The 13,077-nt window shown below is 44.4% G+C and overlaps 1 protein-coding gene across 1 annotated transcript in view; it reads left to right on the top strand.

Moving 5' to 3' along the window:
• The window catches only part of LOC307181079 (uncharacterized protein), a gene marked incomplete at its 5' end in the record, with an annotated part of 49,637 nt that extends 42,551 nt beyond the window's left edge, over positions 1 to 7,086 (top strand). Inside the window, 5 exons of the mRNA XM_079911853.1 lie at positions 3,497 to 3,640; positions 4,801 to 4,915; positions 5,870 to 5,983; positions 6,082 to 6,170; positions 6,917 to 7,086. Of these exons, the coding sequence (XP_079767979.1) occupies positions 3,497 to 3,640; positions 4,801 to 4,915; positions 5,870 to 5,983; positions 6,082 to 6,170; positions 6,917 to 6,958 (504 nt within the window). The 3' untranslated portion in view covers positions 6,959 to 7,086. The remainder of the gene's footprint in view (positions 1 to 3,496; positions 3,641 to 4,800; positions 4,916 to 5,869; positions 5,984 to 6,081; positions 6,171 to 6,916) is intronic.
• Positions 7,087 to 13,077: the final 5,991 nt, after the last annotated feature.

Below are 13,077 nucleotides of genomic sequence, written 5' to 3'. Positions count from 1 at the left end.
TAGTCTGTGTAGACATTAGTCTTCACTTCTTTATTCAACAGATATTTTATTGGCAGGCATTGATTTAGCAATCGATTAATGGTTGTGGGTAAGACAAAATACCTATTTTCTTGGACACTTGTGTTCTAGGGTGAAAGATGAGAAGCATACAAGTAAAAATAAATGCAATTTCATATGCAAAAATATTAAGGGAAATAAAGTAAGTAATTTCATTAGAGCTTAAGGGGAGTGGTGGACACTATTTCTATACATATAGATCTAACAATGTTATATCCTGAATGTTGGGAGGGAGGCAGCCATTCATAAGTCTATGGGAAATATTTTGGACCCAGAAACAGAAAAGGAGGCCCTAAGGTGGGAACACATGGCTGTTGAGGCTGTTTGTATTGGGCCAGGGCCCATCCATATCCACCAGAAGTCTTAGTAGGAATTCAGCATTTAAAATTGTTTTCCAAAAATAACATGAAACAGCTAGAGTGTTTTATGTAGAGCAATTATATGATGATTTGAATTATGTTTTCAAAAATCACTTTGGCATCTATAGAAGGTTAATTTAGGAAGCTGTTGGAAGATTAAGAAATGTAAGCATTTCTGAAACATAAGAATATGAAGTAGTATTATAATAAGTTACTCTTTGGGGACATGTTTAAACAATTGAATAAGGCAAGAGATGTTAAGGACCAAATAAGTGCTCTATTTTTAAAAAAAAACAGGGAAATTATTAGAAGTAAATACAGAACAGCAATCATGTTGGAAAATTTTCTTTCTCTTAATATTTAATAAATGCTAAAAATAATTAGAGTAGGAATAACCATTTTGAATAATGGATAATTCCATTATTCCAATGAATAATTTTATTTTTTAAATGACACGTATACTTTTATATACCCTTGGGACACTGAAAACTTTGAATGGTAGAAGTACAGAAATGAAGTGAGTTTAGTTATCCATTATAGAAAATAAAAGGGTATATTCTCTCATGATAAGTGAGAGGTATTAATCTTCTTTTAATACCAGAGGACATTTCAGCGAGCTGTAACTGCCAATACATACACTTTGTGTTGGATGACTTACTGAAAGACTGTTACTAATTAAATCTCATTTATTTGGCACGGTGAAGGACACAATCATTTCAGAAGAAAATGTTTGCTTTGTGGAAAAAATACTGATCTTGAACTAGTGCAGTAGTAAATAAATTTGATGTAATGTTACTAATGTTATACTTAATCTCTTTAGTCTTTGGATGGAAAAGCAATTAAAGTAGAGCGAGCCAACAAACCATCTTTTGACAGCGGTGGTAAACAGAGACCACAACCTCCTGCAAGAAACAGGGGCCATCTGAGAAATCCGAGACATGGAAGAGGAGGAAATGGAAGAGGAGGAAATGGAAGAAGACGAAATGGAAGAAGACGAAATGGAAGAAGACGAAATGGAAGAGGAGGAAATGGAAGAGGAGGAAATGGAAGAGCAAGAGAGCATCCCTCACGTGGAGGACACTTGGGTAATGTTTTAAAATACAAGGCTGTAGCCATAGGACCGGAAAATCATAAGTTTAACTGTATAGAAACATCTCAGTTTTTATTCCATCCTTTATGAGCAAAGTAGTCTGTAAGAATTATTAGATGATGAATTACATTGATAGTCAGAAGTATTTCTAAGTGGTAAAGAATTATTGTAGTTATAAAATGACTTAACTAGATAATATGCAAAAAGTTAATCACCTTACAGGGAAATAGCATAAATTTTAAACTAAATTCAGTCTCTTTTACCATTATTACTAATTGCCTCTTTTCTTCAAGAAGTTTTCTACAGAGTGTACTACTATCGATCATACATTAGAATTTTTCACTTTAGGGCCAATAACTTTATATGAGTTTAAGTCAATGATTCATTAATAATCTATTAAAAATACATTGATTAATTTTATTCTGAGAGTAGACTTATTGCATCATAAAAATACTAGAGAATCTTGAAAACTACACCACGGAAAATAAAAGTCACTCAGAATATCCACAATTCAGGGATAAACACTTCATATTTTAGGTTTCACCTTGCAGTATTTGTCTTAAGTGTATGTGTTCAGAAATCTAAGCAAATCTCCATTGTCATTTTGATATGAGGCTTTCCTCCCTGGGTCTGTTGTTTGCATTTGGGGGAAAATACCTTAGGGAAATAAATAGGGCTTTAGATTCTAAAAGGTGTCTTTGATTCAGGAAAAGAGTAAAAACCTCTGCTTCAGAAACATGTATGTTTTCTTTCTGTGTGTATTAGAGGAGAAAGTCGTTGAAAATATATTTTTTGAATTTTTTCAGAGAAGTTTTCTACTTAGTAAGAAAAGGAGGAAAAGCACTTTGTATTTCAAAAACTTCCATATATTTAACAACCTTTGCTTCACCTATTAACCATAACCAGTCTTCAGAAATAAAACATTTGGTTTCTTTTTGTGTTAATTAGATGTGTGAATTTTAGGAAATGTTTTTTGAAAGTTCAGTTAAAGGGTGTGCCCATTTTAAGATAACATAGTTTTGTTCTTTTCCCACTAACTTGATCTTGAGAAAAGTTTACCAGTTCGTATTCTGCCATGTGTAAGAATACTCATTTTTTCTTGCCTGTGGCACTACAGGGGAATTGGAATATATCTAAACATCTTTCTGGTTAGAAAGGTAAAACATAAATTTTCAGTATTTAATGTGCATTTCTTAAATACTATTAAAATTGAACGCAACATAGCCCTTTTCACTGAAAAATCAACATTAAGAGTTGATCTGTGAATAACGCAGGCTTGAACTGTGGGTCAACTTACAAGCAGATTTTTTTTTCAATACATACATATTACATCACTACGTGATCCAAGGTTGGTTGAATCCATGGATGCAGAACTAGGGGTACTGGGCCAACTGTAAAGTTATAAGCAGATATTCTCCTGCAAAGGGGGTTGTTTGTATGTATATACTTAACTGTTAGGTAATGCATTTTTTATTCAGCTTTTTTATTTTTAATGTTTTGATCTATACCTAGGATGGAGTGGCTGGGCCCATGGGCCATGGCCGCTGAGCCTGCGCGTCCAAAGCCTGTGCTCTGCAACGGGAAAGGCCACAACCGTGAGAGGCCCACGTACCGCAAAAAAAAAAAAAAAGCTTCCTTGACACCAGAATTATATAACTAATAACTTATCATCTTCCTCCTAAACTGATCAAAAATTCAGGTTTACATTTAATTTATCCAGGTTTTTCTGTACTCTCTCTCTTTTCCCCAAACTGCTTTCATACCAGTGGTTCTTGAATTTCTTGCTAGATTTTCCAAACTGACTTCTACAGTAAGTCTTTGAACTGTACTAACTTATGTGTCATATGAGCAAACAATCTTACTGGTTTAGACAAATATGAAAGCTGAAGACTGGGGTAATTGTTTAGTGAAAATTTATAACAATAAGTGAAACTTGACCAATGAAAAAATGTTGATTCTAGTTAACTAAAAAGATTTCATTTAAACACAGGTTGTGGTGGATATACTCCTAGTCTCAATGCGAGTTCTTCCAGGGGACCCTTTCCAGTTAAAAGAGGACCATCTTCGAGAAGTGGAGGTCCTCCTCCTAAAAGATCTGCTCAAAGACCAAGCAGTAGTGGGATGGGAAGACAAGGTAAATGCTATGTAATGCAGAGACAGTTGATTCTTATTAATGAAAGTGAGCTATTTTAAACAGAATGTTTAAGCAAAATGGAAAGTGAGAAGTATATGAACATGTTTACCAATCACTAATTTATTGATTGATTTGTGGTTGGGAAATAATCTTTTAGTTTCTAATTATACATGTAGTAGGTGATTAGCAGTGCAGTGGGGAAAACATTGCTTGTATGTCCATGTTTGCTATAGAATTCCTCTTAATTTAAGTTGTTGCTAACACTTTTTGGTTAGTAGGCTTCTTTATCACATAGTTTCAATATCAGAATTTTCATGAAAACTATGTCCTGTGAGAGAATGTTCTGGTCTGTAGAGTAGTTTAGCTATGTATATTGGCCACCTGGTTTTTTATTTAATTATTATAAACAATAACTGAAACTTGCCATATGAACTGTAGTTTGTGCTCTTAACTTTTTTAGCACTGTTTTCTGATCCTTAATATGGTACGGACTTGAAACAGTCATTTTCAAATTGCCATTTTATGTGTAGAATATTAATGAAGCCAAATGTAGCACGGTATTGACTTCAAAATACAACAGAAGCTAAGAAGCCTACCCTTTCCATTATTAGATGGTTAGCCTAGTGAACAAACAAGAGAAGAGAACAAACAACGTCCTAGTGACCTCTAGGAATTAGGAATAAGAATTAACACATGAAGAGAACATTACTTATGGGAGATAGTTTCATATTTTGGAAGTGGTACAGTGTTTTTCAAATGAGCCCTTTATTGCTAATAAACAATAGAAGTCACTATTGCTATCATCATAAAAGGTCAATAATTAAGGTTGTACACATAAAGGAGAGAGCCAACCACTTGGTGACTGAATATGTGACAGTAGTTACCAAAAATTAATTATTTGCTCAAATTTTGAGAAGTTTTCCCTACTGCTGGTAATTGAAAGGGTATGTGAAATGTATAGGGAACGGGAGATGTACCGAAAATAAAATGTTCAGTGGTATCATTGAAAGGGAAACAAAAATGTGCATAAATGGAATTTTAGAAGGAGTAGTTTTTTAAAATGATTTTGGAGAGAGGAAGGATATCAGACTTTTGAATTTTTCCTGGAAACATTACTGTCAATTTTGAGGTACTTAAACACAAGCATTTTTAAATTAAAGGCTCAGTGTCACGTGGAAGACAAAATTATGGAGCTTCTCCTCACAGAGAGCCAGTCTCTTTTCGGAGAGTTGGCTATATGTCACGAAGAGATGGTGGTTATGCTACTAAAGATAGGTAAGAAAAAACACAGTATATGAATTAAGCCATGGTTAATTTTGTTGTTCTTGCTGAAATTTACCTAACACGAAATTGAACATTTAAAAGTGAACAATTCAGTAACATTTAGTACACTTAACAGTGTTATGCAACCACCAGCTCTGTTCAGTTCCAAAACATTTCATTACCCCAAAATAAAATTAATAAGCAGTCACTCCCATTTTCTCCCGCCTTGTCCCTGGTAGGTGCCCATCTGTGTCCTTATCTATGAATTTATCTAATCCTGAATATATCATACTAATGGAATCAAACACTATGTGACCTTTATTATCCAGCTTTCCCTTAGCATAAATGTTTTCAAGGATCATTCATGCTGTAGCGTGAATCACTACTTCTGATCTTTTTTTTTTTTTGGCTGACTAAATATTCCATTTTATGTGTGGTTAACATGGTTTGTTTATCCATCTGTGTGGGTTATTCCCATCATAGTGCTGTCATGAATACTCCTGTACAAGCATTTGGGTACCTGTATTCAATTCTTTTTGAGTGTATATATACTTAGGAGTGGAATTCCTGGGACATATAGTAATTCTTTAATTTTTTAAGGAACTGCTAATCTTTTCCACAGAGCCTGTACTATTTTACATTTCTGCCACGCACATACATGATTTGTTTCTCTGCATCTGCACCAGCACTTGATATATTCTGTTTGTTTTTTTTAAATTATAGCCAGTCTGATAGGTGCAAAGTAGATATTTCATTTTGGTTTTGAATTGCATTTCCCTAATAAATACGTTGAGCAGCTTTTCATGTCCTTGTTGGTTATTGTGTATCTTCCTTGAACAAAAGTATATTCAAGTCCTTTGCCCGTTTAAAATTTTTTGTCTTTCTGTTGTGTGAATTCTTTATATATTCTGGATATTATAAGTTGCATTTAAAATTTTATCTGCTTTATTTAACTTATTCAAGCAGAGCTTATCCAAGCTCCCGAGACAGCAAGGATTATACTCCACCACGTAGAGTCAATGCATACCGTTATTATGGACATTCAAGTTCTTGGAATGATCATCCCTCTGGAGAACATAGGTAATATAAAGTTTTGTGTTTTTATCAAATAAAAACATTCTTTTAAATTATGTGATCGTGACACGTAATTTAAATCTATGACATTCTTTTAAATTTAGTGATCGTGATGGCTGTGGTGGAAGTCGTGATAGAGATTATTCTGAATATCGAAGTGGAAGGTCTTACAGGGATTCATATGGGAGTTACGGTAAGAGTCCAGTTACAACCTGTAAATCATAGAATTAGACTTAACCAGATCGTTGTTTACTCTAATTTTACTTCAATTCCTCAAAGGTAAAACTATGTTTAGCATGGCCTTTTTGATAAATTAAAGACCTTTGAATTGTTTTCTTAATAGCTCACTTAAAATGCAATGAAGGGTAAATTGACAGTCTCATCTTTTTTTCTCATTACAGAAAAACTATTTTAACATTTTTCTTTTTTTTTTTGCGGTACGCGGGCCTCTCACCGTTGTGGCCTCTCCCGCTGCGGAGCACAGGCTCCGGACGTGCAGGCCCAGTGGCCGTGGCCCACGGTCCCAGCCGCTCCGCGGCATGTGGGATCCTCCCAGGCCGGGGCACGAACCCGTGTCCCCTGCATCGGCAGGCGGACTCTCAACCACTGCACCACCAGGGAAGCCCCTATTTTAACATTTTCAAATAATCAGTAGAGTGCTATTAAAAGTATGAAGCATAGGAACGTTATGAAAGTGAGAATTTCAGTCCATTTTCAGAAAATAACATTTACTTTAAAATAAACTACTTAGGCTGAAAAATATTGCTCGCTCTTTTAAATAAATGTGAAAGCCCTTCACTGTTGCTACATAGTTTATATTTTCATAGCAGAGACAGATAAAGCTTATCTTTTCAAATATTTAGCACTTTAAGTCATGTTATATGATACCAGAAAAATTTGTAATGTTTAAATTTAGTTTATGAATCATTAACTTCACAGGTGACTCCCGTGGTGCACCAGCAGCACGAAGGGCCCCTGTGACTTACGGTGGAAGCAGTCGCTATGATAGCAATACAACAGATGGATATGGAGGAGGTCCGGAAGGTTACTCAAGCAGCCAAAGTAATACTTATTCAAGTGGTCGTGAGCGTGGAAGACAAGAACAACCAGGGTTTCCACCCTCTGTGAATGGGGGCTACCTTGCTCCTCGTGACTCATACAGTAGCTCAGGTTGTGGGGCTTCCAGGGGAGGTTATGCGGGAAGCCAATATGAATGAGAGGGCCAAAGCAGATATTAAAAATAACACTCAGTTATGTACCAAATGTTCTTTACAAAGGAAAAGTTTAAGTTGTTTTCTTTAATTGATGCTTGATTGCTACTAAAACAAAAATGTTGGTTTGGGGGGAAGAGGCATATATTAACTTTCCCTTTATGAATATTCAGAGAAAATGACAACATGGAATTATTCAAAGTACTTTCATAGTTGTTAATGTTAGTTGAAAAGTAGAAGTTGTGTTTAAAATGTAATGCTCAGAATTTTCAGAGTACAAAAATTTCATGAAATATTTCTTGTTAATTATACTGCTGAGTTAAACAAGCATAAAACTTTTGTTTGGAGGATGAATTGTGCTGTTTGCCTAAACTTTTCCTTTGTGTCTTTGAACATGAATGTATTCAAAATTAAGCAATGTGTTATTTCTCCATCGCAAGCTGTGACTGTTTTCCAGTTAGGCTAAACAAATTACATGTTCCTTTTTGAAAGCTTAAACATATAAAAGGTTTGAGAAGTCTCCAAAAAGGCTGAAAAACAATGTTTACATTATTACTGACATTCTATGTGCCTTTATCCTTTTAAAGCAATAGTATAGGGCTTCCCTGGTGGTGCAGTGGTTGAGATTCTGCCTGCTAAAGCAGGGAACACGGGTTCGAGCCCTGGTCTGGGAGGATCCCACGTGCCGCGGGGCAGCTGGGCCCGTGAGCCACAACTACTGAGCCTGCGCGTCTGGAGCCTGTGCTCCGCAACAAGAGAGGCCGCGATAGTGAGAGCCCCGCACACCGCGATGAAGAGTGGCCCCCGCTTGTCACAGCTAGAGAAAGCCCTCGCACAGAAACGAAGACCCAACACAGCCATAAATAATTAATAAACTCCTACCCCCAACATCTCCTTTAAAAAAAAAAGCAATAGTATAAATGAAAGGAAAATTTACACATGTGAATGTAATGAGTTTAAGAAATCTTGAGGTTAAGTATCTATTTTCTGATTCATGTTCAAGTGGCAGATGACCAACGTGGGAATAATGATAATAAAACCAATTTTCCATTAAATGTAAATGGAACCAGTTAACTTTTCTGAGTATATATCTTAGTGAAAGTTAGTACCCCTGGATTGTAAAACATTGGGAAACGTTTCAAGTACTACTGTTTTTAACTTTATTTTGGCATGCCTGTGCCATTGGAGCCAGGAGTTCCCGCTCCAAAATCAGAAAATCAGAATCTGGTTTCCCTCGGGACCTTTAACCACTGGGAACTCTCAGAAAATGTACAAGGAAATGCATGGTGGCCGAAGTTGCTGGATACTTTTCTTCCAGGGGACAGAGAGCCCGAAGCTCTGTGGCATGAGAGGGGAGTGTCCGGCAAACCCAGCTCTTTGCTAGACTTGAATTCCTTTGCTCAAGAGCAGAAAAGCCACGCAGTGAAGAGCTCCGTCTGAGTGTCTGTCTCCCCTCTGTCTTTCTCTCTCTTTGTGTGTGTGTGTGTGTGTGTGTGTGTGTGTGTGTGTGTGTGCGCGCGCGCGCTCTTGTTTCTGTATGTATCTGCTCCCTCCCTCTGTGGCCCACTCTCCTGGGATCCCCTCTGGATACTTAAACTCTCCGAGAAATTCTACCTTGCCTGGCACCAAAAGACCTCTCCTCGTGTGTGATTGGCACCCACGGGTTCTCGGACTTTGTGTGACCACACGTTTGCATAGTGCCTTTCAAACGCTCGAGTGGCAGGCAAAAATTGCCTTTCTGCTAGCCAACATAAGGTGACAAGCGTCCCTCCGGGAACGGACATTGACACATGGCACAAAACGAAGTTGACTCGGCCATGCTGTGTTTTGAGAGACCGAGAGAGGGACGACAGGCTTTGGTGGCACTGGGGAACGCCAGAAACTTTATTTGGACACGTGCGCACACACTGAGGTGCTGAGGACTGCACCCAGTCGAGGGCCACCACGCACGCATGCATGCCTTCACCACTGCCAACCCGAGGATGTGAATTTTGCCGACCCTAAGGATGCCCTGTGAAAGTGGTTCTGCTCTCGTCCACCTTCCAAATGAGATCACATCCCAGCCCAGCCCTTCGCCCCAGTCTTGTGGGACAGGGGAGCAGGGGTAGAATCCAGCTAAGCCATCACGGCCATACTCCTGAGCCACAAGGGTTGTCAGAACATTAGAGTGATGTCTTAAACCAGCAAAATCAGTGTGAGGCAGTCGGTTATGCCTCGGTGTGCCAAACCTTACGAAAAAGAGGCCAGGTGTTTCTCAAGGGCCTACACAGGGGTGGGGGGAAAGGTTGCTTGTGCACTGGAGAAGGAGATAAAGGTGGCTGTAGCTGAGATGGGAGTGGGGCTGGAGGGGTGGGGGGTGGGTCTTTCCTCTTTGGGCCTGGGCATCGGGCCCTTTATGATTCTCATGTACTTTGCATCCTCCCTGTCCTTCCACAGGTGCTTTCTTCCTCCCTCTAGTCTCAGCCCCTGGTCGAGGGTGCTGGCGTGTGATGCCGCTTACACTTTGCTCCACGGGTGGTATCTCTGGGCTGGATTCCCTGGCTTGGGGGCTTCAACTGGCCCACAGTTTACGTACGTTCTATAAGCTCTTTAAGCTTTTCCACGTCCCCGCGTCCATCCCAACGTCCACGCATGCATGACAGTAGTCGTGCCTATTCCTGAGCACGCACGTGCACACACGTGCCCCCCCACTACCCCCCCTCCCCCCCACACACGCCACACACGGGCAGGTAGCTATGCAGAACTCTACACGTACTTGTTTCCACGAGAAAGGATTTTGGTCAGCGCCCCCTTGTTTACTGTTCCAGTTGTTTTCTGTCCCCCACCTCCCCTCTGTGGATCTAGCCCACGTGCACATTTAGCTCCATGGGTTGTTCTTGGAACGATTGCCCTGCCTGTGGGACGGTGTGGTTGAAAGTGAGTGCAGTGGGAGGCTCAGTCACGTGCACCTGTGTTCTGTTTCCTCCCGGTTGCCTTGGACAGGGTGACTGTGGGGAGCACGCAGGCTCGATTCCATTCCCCGTGCCCCTGTCTGTGGCACCATACAGGAAGACAAGGTGCTAGGGGCCCAGCCGACTTGGGACACGCTTTCCTCTTCCTGGAGCTCTCAGGTTGGTTCGCGTGTCCCCGGGCCGTCTGCTTAGAGAGGTGCTCCAGGGCTCCCTTTGCTCTGTAGGTGTTTGTCCTCAGCTGGTTTCTCTTTCCCCCTCAGGCAGCTGTGGGAGGCCACTGGGAACCAGTTCGTGACTACGTGTGTGCTACAATGTCCTGAAGGTGGATGCAGCACTTGGGTGAAGAAATTAGGCTCTGAAGGTGAGGCTGAAAAGATGAGGTGGGCTCCCTTCCCGTCTGCCCTGTTTACTGCTAAACACGCACAGGGCCCCCACCCTGATGGCCACCCTGGGAATCTTGCCTGCCCCGGGGGCCAGCGTCAACCCGTCCCTGGTGCAGAAAGCAGCACCCTCTTCATTCGCCGGGAGGCCCTCTGCCCACTCGGGGCCTCACTGACTTCATCAAGGACAAGGCTACCTTTCCGTTCCTCTCGGTAGCTCTGTGTTGGCCGAGCCTACCGCTCGGCTGTAGGTCCGCTGACCCCCTGGTAACGGGTTGGCCAGGTGACACCGAAGAGCCTGACCTAGAAACCAGGGGCCCTGCCAGTGTCACCTGGGGCAGACCTCCTTCAGGTTCTGTGTGATACACAGAGAGAACGTGCCCCCAGCGGCACCGGGCAGAGACGTGCCAGGAGAGAAGGGCATAGGGACCGGAGGATGTGATCGCTTTAGACAGGCAGCGAGGCGGGATATCTGACAGAGGGGCTCCTGGCCGCAGTCAGAGAAAAAGACACGAGCTCATGCGCGGAAATGGCAGGGCCCCCAACACGGGCAGGGCCGAGCTTAGAAGCTGCCTCACAAGGGACAAGGACACCAAGACCCTGGCTGACTTCAACACAGAAACCGTCTTCACAGAGATGGAGCCTGCGTGCTCCCTCCTGAGTGGATGAGGGAGATCCCCGCTGGACAAGAAGTCATACGTCTCAGGCCCCCGATAACCCGATATGCCAAGGGACGACGCGGTGAGGGACAGCATGGAGGATGTGGGCCCCCCACCTTGAACAACAGCTACAGGGGAAGCCCCGCGTGCCGTGCCCCAGCGGGGCTGACAGGTTTCCACCCTCAAAGTCGAAGCTTTGTTCCCCAGGGTGAATCTCAGTGAGGTGCATCCACTGGGTTGGACCACGAGGCCCCGGCGGTGGGCACCCGGGGCCACAGCGGGCAGTGTAAGCCTTCCTTCCCCACCAGGGGGTGGCCTGACCATTTCTGCCACATCGTGCCTGGGCAGGCGGGCCGCACCTGAACCCAGCCATGGCGCCTTACGCGTGGGTGGCCCAGGTCAAGCTGTGGGAGGACGCTGTCCAACCTTCCCTCTAGCCTTTCATCCTTGCCAGGCCCCTCCCAGCAGCGCTGACCAGGGCAAGAGGGCTCCAGGGACTTGGGCCCGGCTGAGGGTCGGAGGTCCCCCGCTGCCCTGTGTCCCACGTGCAGCCGCAGGGCCACTGCACGTAGTTTCCCTTTGCCTCCACGGTAGGGAACCCTAGGCACCGGAGTGTGGGAGCCACGAGGGAGGCTCCCTTCCAGCTTAAGGATCACGGAGCTGAGGAGGAACAGAGTCCCTGTCTGTGTGTCTGTCTCTCTGCCTGCGGGGACAGCAGCCGGAGCGGGGCAGGCCTTCCTCTCTAGGCCACGGCTGTGTGCCACCCTAGAAGTGTACACCACGGCCCTCAGGGCTTCAGATCCCCAAGGCTGATGCACGGCAGGGCGCAGCCAGTGCAGCTGGGAGGCGAGGACGAGGATTCCTGAAGCTGCCCTGGTGCTGCAACCCTCCTCGGTCTTGAAACAGCTGCGGGGGCAGTGGGCACCCACGTGGTCTCAGGAGTCCAAACAAGCAAAGGAAGGTCAGCGTGGCCGGTACCACAGGGACAGAGGTGCTCCCCTTGGAACCAAAGTGCGGGCAACGGGGAGGGAGCGCGGCGGACCGCGCTCCTCTCTCCCAAGCCCAGCTGCCGCAGAGTCGGTCCCGGACCTCGTGCATTGGGCCAGAGGTGTGCCTGGAAAGCAGCTGTCTGCTCAGGAAGGAGCACTCCCGGTGCCCGCCATCCCTTCCCCTCACCTGCCCCGGGCCACCCCCCATGCCCCACCCCAAAACGGATCCCTGGGCCTCCCGGCCCGAGGTCTGTCTGCTCCAGGGCTTTCTCTTTCCCGAGGCCTGGCGCACAGTAAGCTGAGAGGAGCCTGCCACGTAGCGGGGTCCAGGCCTGCCGAAGGGATGTGCGGATGGAGGCTCCCAGAGGACGAGAACTGCTCACCGGACGGTTTCTTGAGGAGAAGCGTGCTCCTCTTGGGCATTAGTTCCGCTAAGCGTCCCGCCCCCTCCGCTCCCTAGGGCAGGCTCGGATAGAGGATTTTAGCCTCTGGGTAGCAGAGACTGAGTAACAGTTACGTGCTGCCCCTCGGATCGCCGGGGCGGGAAGCAAGGCAGGCGGCACACCTGCGGTTTGGGAAGGCAGGTGGGTGCCCTTCAGCCGCTTCCCCTCAGCCCTCAGCCCTCACCTTTGCCCCTCTGCCTGTTGCATGCAGGGATGAGAGCCCAGGAAAAGGAAGGGATTCACGGGCGGCCTTTTGCTCACGAGGGAACGGGGCTTCTCTCTGGCAGTTCCTCTCTTCCCCAGTCAGCAGAGCCTGGAAGCCAGCAAGCCGTCTGCTGCGCCCGCAGGCATTGCTCTCTGTCACTGTCCCAGGGTCCCTGCATGCAAACAGCCCGGCCCCCTTCCTTGTCTGCTCGCTCACTCGCCCGCACGCTCACACTCACCCACGCCGCCACCGGGGCACACAG

This window comes from Stenella coeruleoalba (assembly GCF_951394435.1).
Source record: "Stenella coeruleoalba genome assembly, chromosome: Y".
Classification (NCBI taxonomy): Eukaryota; Metazoa; Chordata; class Mammalia; order Artiodactyla; family Delphinidae; genus Stenella; species Stenella coeruleoalba.
The sequence above is the reverse complement of the archived record's forward strand: the minus strand, read 5'-3'. Positions and strand labels throughout refer to the sequence as shown.